The 17945-nt window shown below is 51.3% G+C and overlaps 1 protein-coding gene across 1 annotated transcript; it reads left to right on the plus strand.

Moving 5' to 3' along the window:
- Window positions 1-225: 225 nt before the first annotated feature.
- On the plus strand, window positions 226-16306 carry LOC132502847 (cytochrome P450 4B1). Its single transcript, XM_060119080.1, is given in 21 exon segments — window positions 226-277; window positions 2201-2257; window positions 2346-2426; window positions 4468-4586; window positions 5878-5997; window positions 8645-8754; window positions 9022-9146; window positions 9320-9364; window positions 9921-10048; window positions 11021-11145; window positions 11426-11451; window positions 11454-11573; window positions 11728-11834; window positions 12626-12816; window positions 14541-14641; window positions 14644-14673; window positions 15448-15512; window positions 15613-15652; window positions 15655-15688; window positions 16133-16245; window positions 16248-16306. Coding segments are annotated over 21 exon segments (1848 nt in total).
- The last annotated feature ends 1639 nt before the right edge of the window (window positions 16307-17945 follow it).

Below are 17945 nucleotides of genomic sequence, written 5' to 3' on the forward strand. Positions count from 1 at the left end.
ATACCTGCCTGAAGCATGGCTGCCTCTCCCACCAGATTGGAGCTCCTTAAGGGCAGGGCCAACTTCTTATATATTCCTGTGGTCCCTAGCACCCAGCACATTGGGGAAGGGACATCAGAAAATGCTTGATCATTAACATTTGTGGGGTAGCTCAGATCATGTCTGTCCACAGACATTATCCAGGCATAATCTCTTTTCCCTAAAGTCACGACAATTCTTTGAAACATGGTAGGGATCATCACCCATTTTATAGCCAAGGAAACAGAGGTTCAGAGAGGTAAGTGATACATCCAGTTTCACACTGCTGGTAAGTGGCTGGCAGTCTATATGCTGCTTCACATCTGCTGCCTCTGGAGGGATCCACATCTGGAGGGAGGCTGGTGTCCTCCCACTGGGGAATGCTCAATGTAGGGAGATTCCTACTGTGGTTGAGGAGATAGGGAGCTCTGTCTGCTTTCAGCCTCCTTTCCCCGGTGCTGTCTGCTCCTTTTGGCCAGCAGAGGGAAGCACTGAAACACAGAACTTTCTAAAGCCCAGGACTGCTTTGGGTTCACCCTCCCTTTCCACGGTCAGAGCCTCGGCAGAGCTCTAGGCAAGTAATAACGACTGCCATTTACTGAACGCCTACTATGTGCCACAATTATTATCATATATATTATTTTTAATCTTTAAAACAACTGCACGTGGAAGGGAGGACAGTCTTCATTTTCGAGATGGGGAAACTGGTTCAGAAATTAAGTCACTTTCCTGTGGCCGTGGAACTGGTAAATGGTATACCTGGGATGTGAACCAGGTCTGCTGGTTCCAAAGGATTGGTGTGTCTCCCTTAGCAAGTTCAGGACAAATGTCTGTTGAACAAACTTGTTGAATGAAGTCAAGGCAGGGTCCTCCTCCCTCCCAGACACCCTACTCCCCCAAGCCATCCTACTTCTTGGGGTTGACACCACACAGAGCTGAGTGCTGATCTCCAGCTTGAGGAGGAAATCATCCTGCTCCCTGCCTTCTACCTCCTGATTCTGTCACTGCCCAAAGTCTCCCATAATGTCTTTTTCTTCTTTCTTTCTGAAGCTGCCTCCAATGCTTCTTTTCCATCCAAAGCTGGGACAGGAAACAGGAGCTTGGGGCTAGAGTCTGGGACACTGGACTGGACTGGACTGCTGACCTCTGACCTCTGGTCTTGCTGCTGCTAGTCTTACACCCAGGTAATCCTCAGTGGCCACTGCCCTAGTATAAGCCTCCACCCTCTCTGGTCAGCCCTCCTCACTGCTCTACTACCCTCTAGGCCTTTCCACCTCTCCACATTAATCCCCACATTAGCCAGAGTGACTAATGCCTCAGTTCCCTTCAAATCTTTCAGCCCTCCCCATGGCCTCTAGGGTAAAGCCCCAGCTCCTCAGCCTGGCCTACGAGGCTTGGTGTGATCTGGGTCTGGCCTGCCTCTCCAGCCTCTTCCCTCAGTCTGCCCCATCCTCATGCCCAGTGCCCTGGCATTACTCAACAACTGGCTGGCTGTCCCCTGCCTCTGTGGCCTTGGCCATCCACATTATTTTCTCTGCTAGGGAAGGCTTGCTTATCTTTCCAGACTCAATTCTAGTGACTCTCTTCTGGGCATGCTTCCATGACCTCTCTTTCCATCCCAGCTGGAACAAATTCCTCCTCCACTCCCTTCCCTGTGGTTCCAGTAATGGGAAGTATTTCACTGCCTAATTCGTTCTGTGTTTTTCTCTCCCACTCCTCTGCGAGTTCCTCCATGTCTGAGATAGTTCTGTGTCCCCAGCACTCAGTACGGGGCCCAGCACATAGTAGTAGCTTAGTGGGTGTCTGTTGAAAGCATGATGGCTTTACTGCTCAGGCCTGTGGCTTCAGGCTCCTGCTGCTGCAATCTCCTCTGAAGTTATGGGAAAACTGGGCAAAGTTGTATGAAGAAAGAGCTGGCTTCAGTGTCCCTGCTGGTCAGGCTCCCCCTTTCTCTGGACACCCTTCCACAATGAGTAAGCATCCCCCACCATATCCCGCCATGGCCAGAGGGAGATCCTGCCTTGGAGTTCCGCCTTGGCATAAGCCTTGAGGCACATTCCCTCCTTCTTTCTCTCCCAACCACTTCCCTCTCCAAAAGTCTGCCAAGAGTCTATAAAATGCGCAGCTCTTGGCATCCCCTGTTGCCTCCTGGCTTTACTCACCCTCTGTTGTCAATTGTCAGGAGAGAGGACGAGGGAGCAGGTGGGGTTGGAGATAGGAGAGAGTGGACGTGGAGAGGGTGAGTCATATCTTGATGTTCTAGGACTTCCGTCTTCTCAGTGAAGGGGCAAGGAGAAGTAACTCCTCCTCTTTGGCACTTTTTGCAGGGAAGGGGATGAATGATTTAATATCAGGAACCCCAACACCTTCCCTGAGGGAAGGTCCTCAGAGGCACCTGGAGCCAGCAGGTGCCTGCCTTTTAGCAGAACCCAATTCACATTTTCTGCCCTTGTCTTGTCCTCTCCCACTCGCAGACATGTTTGCAATACATAAGTTCTGATTTGCTTTACTATTAGACACTAACCATGTTGTAGAGGGATTCACTTTTCAATCCATCTATGCTGAATTTTTTTTTTTTTTTTTTTTTTTTGTGGTACACGGGCCTCTCACTGTTGTGGCCTCTCCCGTTGCGGAGCACAGGCTCCGGACGCACAGGCTTAGCGGCCATGGCTCACGGGCCCAGCCGCTCCGCAGCATGTAGGATCTTCCCGGCCACGAACCTGTGTCCCCTGCATCGGCAGGCGGACTCTCAACCACTGCGCCACCAGGGAAGCCCCATCTATGCTGATTTTAACTGTCTGGTTTAGTCTGTGAGTTTTGATCACTGGAGGAACCATCACCCACCTCTGGGTGTGTCCAGCAGAGTCCTGGTCAGTCCCAAAGTCAATTCCAGATACTCATTCCCATGTCTGCAAATTGCTGTACCCTCTCTTGTAGCAATGCTTAGAGTGAGTGCCACAAATTTTACACATTTGTCAAATTTTAAGCAACCATGTGCATATTATGGAAACAAGCCCTGAACAGTTTCACTTGCTCCAGGTTACTCATTCACCAGCGCAGTCCAATGTCCAAGGCAGAGGGTAGTGAGTTTACTGCCTACTGGGGGGTCAGACAGGCAAACTGGCAGCAATTCCCTGGGTTCCCCAAAGGCCTCTAGCCTCTGGGGTCACACTGCCCTTTGCCACTCAAATAGAATCATCTGAGATGCATTTCCACACATGGTGGAAGATTAGCCTGACCCTCACAATCAATATCTTCAGGGATTCTCAGGGGCTTGTGTTTCTCCTGGTGATTTCTTGGTCTTTGTGGTGATCTTAAACTTGTCTACAAATTCTTCCTATCAAGAAGTGATGTCTAATCCCCTTCCCCTTGACTATGGGCTGGCCTCAGTGATCTGCTTCTCATAAACAGAAAGAGGCAAGGGAATTCCCTAGCGGTCCAAAAGTTAGGACTCCGCGCTGCCACTGCAGGGGGTGTGGGTTTGATCCCTGGTTGGGGAACTAAGATCCCACACGCCATGTGTCATGGCCAAACAAAACAAAATGAAACAACCGGAAAGAGGCGAAGGTGATGCTGCTTGATTCCTGAGGCTACATTATACAAGATGATAGAGCTTCTGTCAGGCTCTCTTTCTGGATGCTTGTTTTTGGAACCCAGCCGCCATGCTGTGAGGAAGCCCAGGCCACATGGAGAGGCCATATGCAGGTGTTCTGGCCAACAGCCTTAACTGTGGTCCCAGGTGACATGTGAGTGGTGAGTGAGGAAGCCTTTGAGAGGACTCCAGCCCCAGCCACTGTCTGACTGCCACCACGCTATGTCCTGGCAGTGCTATCCTCTTTCTTTGCTGCTTGGGTCCACACACACCATTGCTCCTCCTCCTTCATCCTTGCAAAGCATTACTCATGCAAAACTAGTATGTGCAGTGGATGATATTGAAGGTTTGGGGCCACAGAGGGGAGCTGCAGCAAAGACCAGGACAAATGAGAACTTGAATCTGAGTATTAAACTCCCTTTAGGGAAAGTTCACAGGCATTCCCTTCCACGGGGGATTTTTGCTGGTCCTGTACATCCTTGGGTCAAGGCTTTCTGCCATCATCTTGGACCTCTCTTTCTCCCTCCACCCTCAATCCTCCTCTCCCTCTGTAGCTGCATTAATTCTTGTTTTCACAGGCAGAGCCATTCAACCGTTACAGTCTTAGTCCACAAACATAAGGCTGCAAGAAATGAAAGATTATTTCTCTCCATGTGAACTTAATTTCTTTTCCCAGCACCCTTCCTACAGGTGGCAGAAACATATCTCAGTCACTTCTGGGTATCCTCACTCCTCTACCAGGTGTGTGTCACATTCTGGGAGTCACTGAAAGACTAGTGCAGCTGGGGTGTGGTGTCTGTTCTTGGGGGGTGTGCCCTGAGTGTACATGGTTCTGCCTCACTGTTATTGTCAATTAGCAAAGGTGGTCACCGGGTCTTCCCTTGTGTCCAACCTCAAGGTCTCTCCAGGTCCAGCTCCCTCTCAGCCGCCCCTGAATCCCACCTGGGTGCACAGAACACTCATCCGCTCCCATGCTGTGAGACTGTTAAGACCCATCAGCCTAGAAGCACCATGCAGCCCCTTCCTCACCACATTTCCAGAGCAACCTGGGCTGTGCTGCTTTCCTGGGCTTGACCCTGGGAGGGCATGTGTCCCTTTTTGCTCTCTGAGTTCCCACATAGGTAACATGAGGACTTTCTCAGGGACTCATCAGAGTCTCATCTCTTCCTCACCCCTGGCTCTTTCTCTGTCCCTGCTGCTCCCTTCAGTTCGGTTCCAGTCTCAGCTGCGGGAGGGTAGCGCCGATTGCTCATGTATTCCTTTAAATCTGCTATGTATGTTACAGAGCTTATGCTCCAAATCCTTCAGGGCTTAGGCTTTTGAAGTTAGAAAGCCTGGGTTTTTGCAACTCCAGGCCTTGGCTTTTGAATCCCCAAATCAAGAATTTCACTCTGATTGCAAAGAATTGCAGGCCTAGCTGCCTGGGTGGGTACTGGGAAGGGGATGGGGAGGGCAGTGCATAGAGACAAAAGAGTCCTAGGAAGTAAACATCTTACACAGTGGTTTTTTAAAAAAATTTTTTATTAAAGAATAGTTGATATACAATATTATGTTATAGGTGTACAATATAGTGATTCACAATTTTTAAAGGTTATGCTCCATTTATAGTTATCATAAAATATTAGCTATATTCCTTGTGATGTACAATATATCCTTGTAGCTTATTTTATACATAATGGTTTTTACCTCTTAATCCCCTACCCCTATATTGCCCCTCCCCCCTTCCCTTTCCCCACTGGTAACCACTAGTTTGTTCTCTGTATTTGTGAATCTGCTTCTTTTTTGTTATATTCAGTAGTTTGTTGTATTTTTTAGATTCCACATGTAAGTGGTCTCACACAGTATTTGTCTTTTTGTGAGTATATACTTTAGTTCACTATATGTGCTAATATGTTTATTCAGGTTATTTTTATCAAGTTATTTAGGTAGAAAGATTTTAAAAATAATTTAAATTAAATAATATACATTTCTTTCCCAATAACCCTAAAGAATGGCGAAAAGGTCAGGAAATCTGATTCCCCAAAACTTTGTTACCCCTTGTGTGCTTGTTTTGAAGGAGGTGAGGCATTTTGATGGTTGTGATCTTCAGTTATTTTTTATCTACAGTTTTTTCCTTAAAAACCAATTCCACACCCTAAGAAGAATGTACTGATTTTGATTTCTTCTATAGAAAAATTTAATCTGAGAGGATATGTGGTTTTCATTCTTGATTTCCCTTGGAGGCATGACGGGACCCCCTGGGCCACGAGGGTTTTCTGGTCATCCAGGATTTCCAGGGGCAGCTGGCATTCCTGGGAGAGCTGATTCTACTCCAGGAAAACCAGGGAACCAGGGCCCACCTGTGTTGCCTGGAGCGCCAGGGCTGCCAGGACCTGCAGGATCAGACGGTAAAGTGCTCTTCATTCATTAGCATTTATGTTGCATTTGATATCTGCAGTATTATTCAGAAAATGTTTCCAAATTTTTAAAAAGTTAACTAATATTTCATAAGCCAAATCAGTATTATTAATAATACAAAAAAGTAAACTGATGTTGGATTACCACATCAATTAAAGTATGTGAAAACGGTTGGGAATTTGTGATGATAGAATTTTGTAAGTTAACACAATTTTAATTTTTTAAAGGTAGTTGTCATTTTTATAGAGTTATATTGGATTGGCCAAAAAGTTTGTTCGGGTCTGTCTGTAAGACAGGGAAAACTCGAATGAACTTTTTGGCCAGCCTATATATGGCCCTGGCTTAAGAGTCAAACAGTTCTATGAAGCCTGTTGTGAAGAACTGCCAACCCAGGGAACCCCTTCTCCTATTCCGTCCTCCCCAGGGGCAATTATTTCCACACAATTAGCTGGACTTTTTTTTTTTTTGCGGTACTTGGGCCTCTCCCTGTTGTGGCCTCTCCTGTTGTGGAGCACAGGCTCCGGACGCGCAGGCCCAGCGGCCATGGCTCAGGGACCCAGCCGCTCCGCGGCACATGGGATCCTCCCGGACTGGGGCACGAACCCGTGTCTCCTGCATCGGCAGGTGGACTCTCAACCACTGTGCCACCAGGGAAGCCCCTGGATCTTTTGTTATTTGCCTCTGTATTGCCATTCAACATACTTGTGTTGCGATTTCTTAATTTTTCAGTTTGAGCATTATCTTTTTAACTTTCCTCTCTAGTGGATGAATTTACCTCTCTTCCTGTCACACATGCACCTTTTCCACTCCTACAACCTATCAATATAGTTATCATCATAATTTTAGTTAAATAAATATTCAGTGTTTACATTGAAGGGTTATATAAATGCTATTCACTAGTTTAGTCATATAATAATATATTATTACTTTTCAGCATAACATTTTGTTAATAGTTGTCTTATATTCTTTATATTTGCTTGGTTTTCAGTATACTTACTGCTAACTCAACCTCAAACCATCTAGAATTGTATAAATCTCTTAATCATACATTCTAACTCATTACCAGTATTTGAATAAACCTCTCCTGGGGCTTTTTAAACAATTAATTAATTTATTTATTTTTGGCTGCATTGGGTCTTCGTTGCTATGCGCGGGCTTTTTTTGGTTGCCGCGAGCGGGAGCTACTTTTCGTTGCCGTACGTGGGCTTCTCATTCTCTTGTTGCAGAGCACGGGCTCTAGGTGCGTGGGCTTCAGTATTTGTGGCGCACGGGCTTAGTTGCTCAGCGGCATGTGGGATATTCCTGGACCAGAGCTCGAACCCATGACCCCTGCATTAGCAGGCAGATTCTTAACCACTGCTCCACCAGGACAGTCCTCTCCTGGGGCTTTTTGACCTGTTCAAATTAGTTCAAGTTGCAATTTTATATAAAAGCTGCTGTGACACTGCCTTGAGATCTTCCTTCACCATTATTCTAGGAATTCTCTCTCTCTGTCTCTGTCTCTGTGTCTCTTTCTGGGTCCCTTTGTTTCCCACAACTCATATATTTCTTCTAATGGTTTACTCTCTTATTATACTTTGTGAGAAAGTGTTTTAATTTGGGGTATCTTCACTGTTTGAAATCCTTTACTCTACTGTGGAAGTTGATTAATAGTTTGATTGGATATAAAATTCTAGATTGGACTCATTTTTCCTTCAGGTTTTCTTTTTTTTGCGGTACGCAGGCCTCTCACTGCTGTGGCCTCTCCCATTGCGGATCACAGGCTCTGGACACGCAGGCTCAATGGCCATGGCTCACGGGCCCAGCCGCTCCGCGGCATGTGGGATCTTCCCGGACCGGGGCACGAACCCGTATCCCCTGCATCGGCAGGTGGACTCTCAACCACTGCGCCACCAGGGAAGCCCAGGCAGGCAGATTCTTAACCACTGTGCCACCAAGGAAGTCCCACTGAAGGGTTTTAAGTATATCTCTAAAAGTCTCCCACCACACAGGGAAAAATGGATAAATATATCCTGCAGTGGAATACTAGGCAGTTGTTAGAAATACTGAGGGACAGTTAAATGCACTAGTTTGGAAAGAAGGACAAAATATGTTAAATTAAAAAAGGCAGGTTTTGGAAAAGTATTTGTCGTATACCCCATTTACATAAAACACTTTTAGGTGAGTAGATGTGGCTAGAAAAACCTCCAAAGAGCACACACCACCCTCTGGATGATCTCTCCAACCACATCACAGGCCACTGTCCCCCTAGTGGCAGATCCTGGGAGCCGCCATACTTTTTCCTACTCCAGACTCTGTGCTTGCTGTTCCCTCTCCCTGGAATGCTCTTCCCTTACTCTTCACACGGTCAGCTCCTTATCATCCTTCTGGTTTGACCTTGAATGTCCTTTCCAGCAAGAGCCCGTCCTGGGTCACTCTATCTAAGCAGGGCCTCCCGTTAGTCTCTCTCCCAGTGCTGTTTTATTTCCTTCTTATTATTCATTACTTTCTGCAATCTTTTTACTTTGTTGTTTACTTGTTTATTATCAGTCTTCCCCTCATAGAAGGAAAGGGCAAGATCATGTTTCTCTCATTCCCCTGAGACAGGGCTCTGCACATAGCAGGTCCTCAATAAAAATGTGTTGCATGACTTAACAGGGGTGGAATCGATATGATTTCTGTATTGAACAAGAAGCTGGAATTCTCTTTCTAATGAAAAACTTTGAGGCAGAAAAGAAATCTCCTTCTGGCTGCAGTGGAGATAGGAGGTTGGTGGCAGGCACCAGATGGAAGTAGGTTGGCTGAGCTTGCCCAGGGGCAATAAGAGGGTAGCTTGGACTTAGAGCAGTGGTTATGGGACTGGAGAGGGGACTGAGCCCAAAGATGTATAGGACAGGGTGACTGGCTAGGAGAGGGGGTGCAGGAGGAGGGAGTTGGTGCTCCCTGGGCCTTCCTGGGCAGTCTCCTCTCTTCCCCGCTGGCCTGGCTGGTGACGCTGGGTTCCCGAGTGGCCTGGCCTTCTGTTGCCATTTCAGATCCGGCAAATGGGAAGTCTGGACAAGGTGGTGTCCCTACGCCCACCCAGTCTGGTTGGGACAGTTCCTTGGTTTCCTGAACATCTATGACCCTGACTATACCAAAGCTGTGTACAGTCGAGGCGGTGAGGGCTCCTGGGAGAAGGTGGAGCTTCCTGAGAGCAAAGGAACCATGGGGGGAGGGGTTCTGGGCCAGTGCCCTAAGTCTAGGCAGCTGAGGTCCCCACCTTATTTATCACCAAGCATCCTCCAGAAATCCCCAGTCCTCACTTGACCCAAGCTTCTCTTTGTTCTGCAGACCCTAAGGCCCCGGATGTGTTTGACTTCTTCCTCCAGTGGGTTGGTGAATGGGCACCTGCCTTTCCTGCCCTTGGTGCTAGGTGAGCAGGAGCCTTCCCTGTCCAGACCTCCCTGCCCAGTGCCCAATCTGGTAGTTGTTCCATCCACCAGACCACCTGGCCCCCAACTGCCTACGCTAAGCTCAGCTGCTCAGTAGGAAACACGGGAGAAAGCAGGAGAGCTCCAGGCTGCCAGGGAGGTGAGTCTCAGGCACCTTCTCCTGCCAGAGTGTCTCTTCCCTAGAGAGCCAGGGCAAAGCCTCTGGACAATGTGTCCCTGTGAGGAACAGCGTCCTGCAGGCGGTGGCACTAGAGGTGATCCAGGAGGTTTTATTGGTGGCGCTGGCTGGGGCCAGGGCCTGAGGAAAGGAGTGGGGGCAGGACCCAGGCTGGTGTCACCAGAGGCTGCGAGGCTGGGTGGCTGGAAGGCAGAGCTGGGTTGGGATGCGAGGCTGGACAGGGAGGACAGGGGTGGGGTTGGCTGTGCTTGGCCCCAGGCTGCCAGGGATGGGGCAGGATTGTGTGACCTGCCCGGCCCACCCTCTCCCATTCCTTCCCCAGGGAAAGGCTTGCTGCTCCTCCAGGGGCCCAAGTGGTTTCAGCATCGCAAGCTGCTCACACCTGGCTTCCCCTATGACGTGCTGAAGCTCTATGTGGCCGTGTTCACCGAGTCTACACGTGCCATGCTGGCGAGCTCCCCGTGCCAGACTCCTGGAGGCTGTGCTGCAGGGCCAGTTTTCCCTGGGGGAGGGCAGTGAGGAGAATTGCTGAGGCCCCGAGGCCTGTTTCTGTGTGCAGTAGCTGTGCGAGCCTTGCACTGCCTGACGCCTGCTGCAGGCTGGGTGCTGACCAGGTGCTGAGGCTCCAAGTGTCCAGGCAGCCCTGGCCCTTGTCTCCACCAGGAAACCCAGTCCTCCCTCTTCCCAGATCAAAGGGGCTCTGTGAGACCCCAGTAAATCTCCTACTGTAGCCGATTTGAGGGCTGCCTGTACTTGAGAATATTAAGAAGACCTTCCATGTCTAAAAAGTGTCTCCTTATTCTCGGCCTAGTACAACTGCCTGAAATAAGGTCAAGAGGAACTCATCTCTAAAATGGATGCTGGGGGACTTCCCTGACGGTCCAGTGGTTATGACTCTGTGCTCCCAATGCAGGGGGCACAGGTTTGATCCCTGGTCAGGGAACTAAGATCCTGCATGCCACATGGCGTGGCATAAAACATAAATAAAATTTATCATAAAATAAAATAAAATGGATGCCGGGCATCAGGTGTCCAGCTCAGAGTCTTAGGGCTGGATAATCCCCAGACATTACCCAGGCTGGTCTTTCCCTTTGCAGGAGGCTCCTCCCCAGTATTGCTGCAGGCCTGACTTACACACAGACTGTGCTGGGGAGCTCACCACCCCTCGGCCCTCCACTCCCCTTACACACAGCTGCCTGGCTGGGAAGAAGTGTCTGTGTGTGCTGGGTGAGGCTGCCTCCTGGTTCTGCCCTCTGAGCCTTAAACCTCTTCCCTCCACCACCCCCATAACAGCAGGATGGAGGCCAGGCCAGGGACCGGGGGTGTGCGGGGGGAAGACAGCAGCGGGTCCTGGAGGGGAGGTGTCGGGCACCCAGCCTGGCTGGCCTCTCTCCCTCATCATCTTCCATCTCTGGGTTCTAGGACAAGTGGGAGGAAAAGTCTCGTGAGCATAAGAGCTTTGACATCTTCTGTGATGTGGGCCCCATGGCGCTGGACTCGCTCCTGAAGTGCACCTTTGTCAGAGGAAAGAGCAGACCGGGCCACAGGTCAGGGGCCCTCGGGGCTGACCGCAGTCTCCACCCAGGCGGGCTTGGCGGGGCGAGGTGGCAGGACTCCCGGGCCCTGGTCTGAGAGGAGATAGGGTCCTGCCCTAGGGAGCCCAGCTCAGGTGGAGCCGGGCCTTTCCCATGGCTTTGGTGGGAGGCTAATGGCAGGGAGAGGACGGGCAGAGATCGCAGCGGCTGAGGCTGGATTGTGGAATGGAGCCGCTCGGGGGCTCTGCTGGGGGTCAGTGTCTGAGCATCCCTCCCTCCCTCCGCTGTGCAGGGACAGGAGCTACTGCCTGGTGGTCAGCAATCGCTGCTGATGCAGCCGCGCTTCGAGCCCTTCCAGTACCACAAGGACTCCATCTACTGGCTCACCCCGCAGGGCCGCCACTTCCTGCAGGCCTGCCAGGTGGCCCACGACCACGCAGGTGGGACCTTCCTGCACGGCCCACCCACGGGAAACCCAGGTTCTAGTCTAGCTCCTCCCAGCCCCTGGGGGACCCCTCCCATTGCAGGACATCCGTTCCCCCTTCGGGCAGAAGGCGGGTCCCCAGGCAGTGACACCCTGTGCTCCCGGGACAGACCAGGTCATCAGGGAACGGAAGGCAGCCCTGCAGGACACGAAAGAGAGGGAGAAGATCCAGAGCCAGAGGCACCTGGACTTCCTGGACGTTCTCCTCGGGGCCCGGGCGAGTGCACACTCGCCTGCCTCGACCTGAGAACTTGTCCCACATGGGTCTTCAGAGCATCCTCCTGGGACAGGGCTCACTGGACAGCAGCAGGGGCTAAGCATTTTCTTCCTCTTTCCCCAGCACATATGACCTGTTTCGTGTCCCATGATACATATCAGCAAAGGCTCAGAGGTGGGAAGGGGCTGGCTGTGGCTGGCCGTGGCACTGGGGAGAGATGTAGTGGCAGGGACGCTGGATCACATGCCTGAAGACCAATGCCAGACTTCTAAGACTCTGAAGAATCTTAGCACCCGCGAATCTTACAATCTTAGGCTTTATACATTACTTATTCATTCATTCACTCATTCAGTTGGTCCTTTATTCACTCACTCCACAAACTCACTGAGCCCTACCCTGGGTTAGTGTCCGTGCTAGGGATGCAGACGCTGAGAAAGCCTTGTCTTTGTCCTCCAGACGCTGAAGGTCTAGTGCAGGAGACAGGAGATGGACATTGACAGACCTCTTCTTCCTCCGGGTGGTATTCTGTGTGTCAAGTGAGCCAAGATGACAGGGCTGGTGAAGTCACAGGTCACTTGGCCAGAGAGGTCAAAGAAGCCTTCCTGGAGTAGGAGGCATCCAAGCTGTGTTTGGGAGAACAGATAGGAATCTAGGGGAAGTTCCTCACCCCCAGTCTGAAAAGGAGCTTTCCCTCCCTCTCCCAGACCTTCATTTGACAGCTACTGTTATGAGGTCTTGTTGGAACCTACCTCAGATGCCTTGGGCGGTCTCACTGTGCCTTTGTGACCCAGGATGAAGATGGGATCGAGCTGTCAGATGCAGACCTCTGGGCCGAGGTGGACACGTTCATGTTTGAAGGCCATGACACCACCACCAGTGGCATGTCCTGGTTTCTCTACTGCATGGCCCTGTACCCCGAGCGCCAGCATCGCTGTCGGGGGGAGGTGCGAGAGATTCTTGGGGACCGGGACTCCATCCAGGGGTGAGTGAGGCTGTGGGTGAGCCCCGTCTGTCCTGCTTCCCGGTCCCAGGGAAGAGCTGTGCTTACAGGGCCACTCTGGAAACCACGTGATGGCAGGTAGCCCTTGTCCTTTTCCCCTTCAGTGCTGTGGCTTTGTGGGGAGCTCTGCGTGGACACAGCCCTGAGCCCTTTCTCTCAGAACAGACCCTTTTCAGATGGGAGTCATGGAGACAAGGTGGTGAGCAGGAGGCTGACCTGTGTTCCGGCTCCCTCTGTTGGCAGAACCTGAGGACCCTTCTGGCTTCCTGGACAGAGCAGGCAGCACGGGGAGAGGAAGGTTTGGAAACTGAGGATGCACAGAGCTGGGGTAGCCGGGGGAGTGGATTCCCTCCCACCTGCCTTTGGATGGCCATGTGCAGCCTCTAGACTCCTCTGATGAACGAGAAAAGGCTGTTTCCCAAACTCCATCACTTCAAAACTTGCAACTGTTTTCCGTTTCTTGGTTCAAGCTTGGGCTCACTGACACGACACTGGTTGACGCTGACCTCTCTGTGCAGAATGAGCTTTGGCGATCTCCCACGGGCCCCTCTCCCAGCTGTGCCCTCTGGCCCGTCTCCCTTCCTCCCCTCAGGCCTTCGAGTCCTGTCACCTTTCTCTCTTTCTCAAAGGGCTAGGCACACAGCAGGACCTCTGAAAATGCTCAGTTGAGGGGAGACACTTTAGATTCACTGAGGGAGACTGACTGAGAACTCCAGCATCCGGGTGAAGGATGTGTGGTTTTATTGGTAGGACACTGGAAACCTCCCAGGGTGTGTGGCCCTCTGCCAGGCGCTCTCTGGGGTGTGGGTGCGGAGGGGGTGGAGGCACGATACTGCCCTCGGGGAGTTTTCAGAAAGACAGACTCACAGAACCAAAAAGCTAGAGAAAACCGCAGAACGGGGTACGTGGCCCCGTGTTGAGAGCGGAGGAGTCAAAAGGGGTGGGCCTGAGTTGGCTTCCTAAGGAGCCCTGAAACTCAGGTAGGCAAAGGGGGAGAGCTGGGCCCTCTAGGTCGGGGAGCAATATGAACATGGCCTGGGGGCAGGGAGTTGAAACATGTATTTAATTTTCATTTCAATCCATTTCAAACTTGAAGCAACTTAAAGGACACCTATTCAATGAAATGTAGAACACACATGAACAATGAGGACCAGGGGAATAAACCCTAGAGTTGGCGCTCTGTAATAAGGTGTTGCACAGTAGTTATAGTTGGACCACATTTGGGTCTGAGCTTCCTAGTGGCAATATATTCCTATATATAGAAAATTACCCTCCTCTGAGCTTGTCACTGTTTATGCATTTCTTGCTTCATTTGACCAGTGTATATCAGCCCCTATTCCTCTCCATTCCAGCTCCCCAGGGAAACCAAGCAGAACCTAAAGAACTGTCCCTTGTGGGGTTTCTGTGGGGCCCTGAGAGACACAGGAGTGACCTTGTGTTTGACGGCCGGGAGCACATACACCCCTAGGGTCCTGTGCTTTCCCTTCCTAGCAGTGCAGGTGAGGGAGGGATGGAGAAAAGTGGAGCTAGACCCCTGGGTCTGAGTGGCCACCCTATGTCCAGCCTGGCCTGGACACTTGGAGCACTCGTGTCCCTCTGACTCTCGGGTGTGTGATGGTGGTGAAGGGAGGAGCTGGGGCTGGGCCCGCCTTCCCGCAGGACCATGTTGCTCGCAGCCCAGAAAGGCCTGGCTGTGTTGCTGGCAGCGATGATCTGAGGAAGATGACCTACCTGACCACGTGCCTCAAGGAGAGCTTCCGCCTCTACCCCCCTGTGCCCCAGGTGTACCGCCAGCTCAGCAAGCCCGTCACTTTGTGGATGGTCGCTGTCTACCTGCAGGTGGGATAGGGTGGATTCTGGGTGGAACCGGAGTCCTTGCGGGTGCTCTCTGTACCCTCGCACCAGTGGGGAAGAACCCAGGCTTTGTGTTTGGCCTGTGTCCAAGTCCTAGCTCCACAAGGTAGGGGTAAATCTCTCCAGCTCTAAGCCTCTGCTCTCTCTTCTGTACCTGGGGATGAGAAGGGTCCCTGCCTTACTGGGTTGTTCTCAGGAGGAAAGAGACAACTTTCGTCAGGGCTGTCATGTACCACCAAGCAGGTGGGGCCCTGAACAACTTCAGGAGGCATCATTCACTTCGGGTACGATGTTGTGCAATGTACAACCTGTATAACTGTGTGTGGTAGCTTTGTAAGGAGTGTTTAATGCTGGATCTGACACATAGTAAGCACCAATGAATGGTAGCTGTTACTGCTAATAGCATAATATCATGAACAAGTACTTCCCTTGAGAGTCAGTTAATGGAAAGCAGAAAGTGTGTGATAGTCCTTGCCTGTCCTACCTCGTGGTGGGGTCCATCAGTCCTTTTTTCCTTTTCCTTTCCACAAATGTCTGTGTCAAGTGTTGTGCTCAGTGAAGGGGCTGCAGGAAGTAGGTGTGATGATGATGATAAGCATTTTGACATGTTGAGGGTGGTCGTTGACTCTCTGTCACTGGCGGTGCTCAAGGAGGGGCTGGTACCCTGTTAGGGGGACGCTAGGGGATTCTGGCCCTGTGAGGAGGTGGGCCTGGCTGCCTCACAGCCACCTGGTCACCAGGCCTCTGTTCTGCCCACAGGTAGCCTGATTTCTCTGCATATCTATGCCCACCGTAGGAATAGTGCAGTGTGGCTCGACCCCGAGGTACGCCATCCCAGGGCCCAGAGGTCAGGTGGGGTGGGTGGCTATGGGGTCAGCCTGCCCTAGGACCTGGCAGGTATTTAAGCAAGGCCTGTCCCCTCAGGTCTTCGACCCCCTGCCCTTTTCCCCAGAGAATGTGGTTGGATTTTTGCCTTCATTCTGTTCTCTGCTGGGCCCAGGTAAGGAGAACCTAACATCTCTGGTCCTCTGGACCAGGGAGGTGAGGATGGAGGATGTGGTTGGGGTGGCATCCTTTGGGTGAACTCTGGTATGAGGGGGACCATGCTGGGTGTGCAGTGACCCTGATGCAGGGGAAGTTCCAGGGACCTTCCTCCTACCATTAGCATAGTCTTGTCCTTGGCAGGTGGGTGGGTGAGTCGTTCCAAGAGAGACCCCCTAAGCCACAGCCCACAGGGTGAACCTACCTGGTCTGGGGCCCTCACCATACTCCCAGGATCTGTTTCTTAAGCCCAGGTCAATCAATCAATCATTCAATTGATCAATTGATTAATGAATCAATTCATCCAAAAAGAGCTACTGATTTCTGCTGGTCACTTAGAGCACTGGTTTTCATCCCTCTGGACACCCTGTAGCCTGATGTCATTTTTTGCTGCTCGTCGCAGGAACTGCCTTGCATAGCAGTTTGCCATGAACAAGATGAATGTGGTCACAGCCCTCTGCTTGCTCTGTTTTGAGTTTTCCCTGGACCCCTCAAGGCCACCCATCCAGATACCCTATTCTCCAAGAATGGCATCCACCTCCACCTGAAGCCACTGGGCCCTGACTCTGGGAAGTAGATCTGCTGAGAGTAGGGCCCCAGCCAGCCCAGGTTGTGGCCTCTCCCTGGGTGCTGCCATCTCCAAGCTGGGTTGTAGAGTAGCTGTGTTCCCTTGTCTTCCGCAGGCTTGTGGATTAGAGGGGAATAGGCACCTGCATAGACTGTCACCTTGAGGGCAGTGCCATGTAAACATGTGTGTCTATAAATGCTTACTATGCATGTGTTCCAGAGCTCACTCATTCATTCAACAAACATATGGTGAACACCTACTTGCTTCTAGACTCTCCTGGTATCTCTCATAATTGTTCATCTTTCTAAAGTTTACACAGCGTTTGCTGCAGAAGCTGTGCCTTGGGATTGGCGGTTATGAGCAGGCACTCACCCACTTCACCTGATAGATGGATGGCTTTCGGGGCCTGCCCCTTCACTGAGATCTGTGTCTTTGTTTAACTTTGTGTGTATGTTTTTGGAATACAACAGACATAAGGAAAAATTGCTTAAACCAAAAATACACAAGACAATGAATTTTTAAAATAAATTTATTTATTTTTATTTATTTACTTTTGGCTGCGTTGAGTCTGTTGCTGCGCACAGGCTTTCTCTAGTTGCGGGGGCTACTCTTCGTCACTGTGCGTGGGCTTCTCATTGCAGTGGCTTTTCTTGTTGCAGAGCATGGGCTCTAGGCACTCGGGCTTCAGTAGTTGTGGCACGCAGGCTCAGTAGCTGTGGCTCGTGGGCTCTAGAGCGCAGGCTCAGTAGTTGTGGTGTATGTGCTTAGTCGCACAAGTGAAGAAATGGCTTCAACAGGCATCATCAGGGAGCAGAGCCCAGTGTCCCAACCATGTCTGACCCACGGGTGGCATGTGAGCCTAAGATGTGTCTGCTTCCCTGATCTCTGGATCCTCAGGAGGCCAGTGAGGCAGGACTGAGGAGGCTTAAATACTAAGGGAAGGAACCTGCCAAGATGCTCATCAGGGAGGAGCTTGAGCGGAGGCCTTCTGACTCTGGCCTCTTTTGACTAAGACTCCATGGGTAGAATTGCCTTCCTCTCTGAGGACTCGTGTCTGTGGGGGCTCTGGAGCCAGAGGGAAGGAGGAGGCTCCATGTGAGAGGGGAGCTGGGAGCAGCGGGCAACCAAGATGAATTCCACGCAATCCTACCCGCCTGCAAAACAAAGCCTGCGGCCTCCTGGGATCCAGAGCCTGTGTGCATGTGTGTGAGCAGAGCGTGGAGTGTACAAGGGGCACATATAGGTGAGGCTGCACAGGGGTGACTGTCTATGTATGTGTCCTGGGGGGTGTGCATAGGAGTGTGGACACAGCTGGGGTTTTTCCTACTGCGTGGAGCGAGCAGGGTCTGTTCTTAGTCACTCTCTTCAGCTCCTGTAAAATCCTGTGGTTAGAGCTCACGTCCATGGCTGGCACCCAGAAGACAAAGTTCCCATCGTCCCATGCTCTGAGAGTGACCAGCCCGAGCCCTTCTGCACCACCTAATGCCAGGGGACCTGCCAAGCTTCCTGTCCAGGACGCTCCCAGCTAACTCTCTTGCCCCACCCCCGGTCAGGCACAGAGTGTCCTCCTGGCCCCATCTTGGAGCAGAGTGAACTAGCCCTGTGACCTCAGAACAGGGAGGGGACTGGACAGAAGGTTCCAGCTGCA

Source organism: Mesoplodon densirostris, chromosome 2, assembly GCF_025265405.1.
Source record: "Mesoplodon densirostris isolate mMesDen1 chromosome 2, mMesDen1 primary haplotype, whole genome shotgun sequence".
NCBI lineage: Eukaryota > Metazoa > Chordata > Mammalia > Artiodactyla > Ziphiidae > Mesoplodon > Mesoplodon densirostris.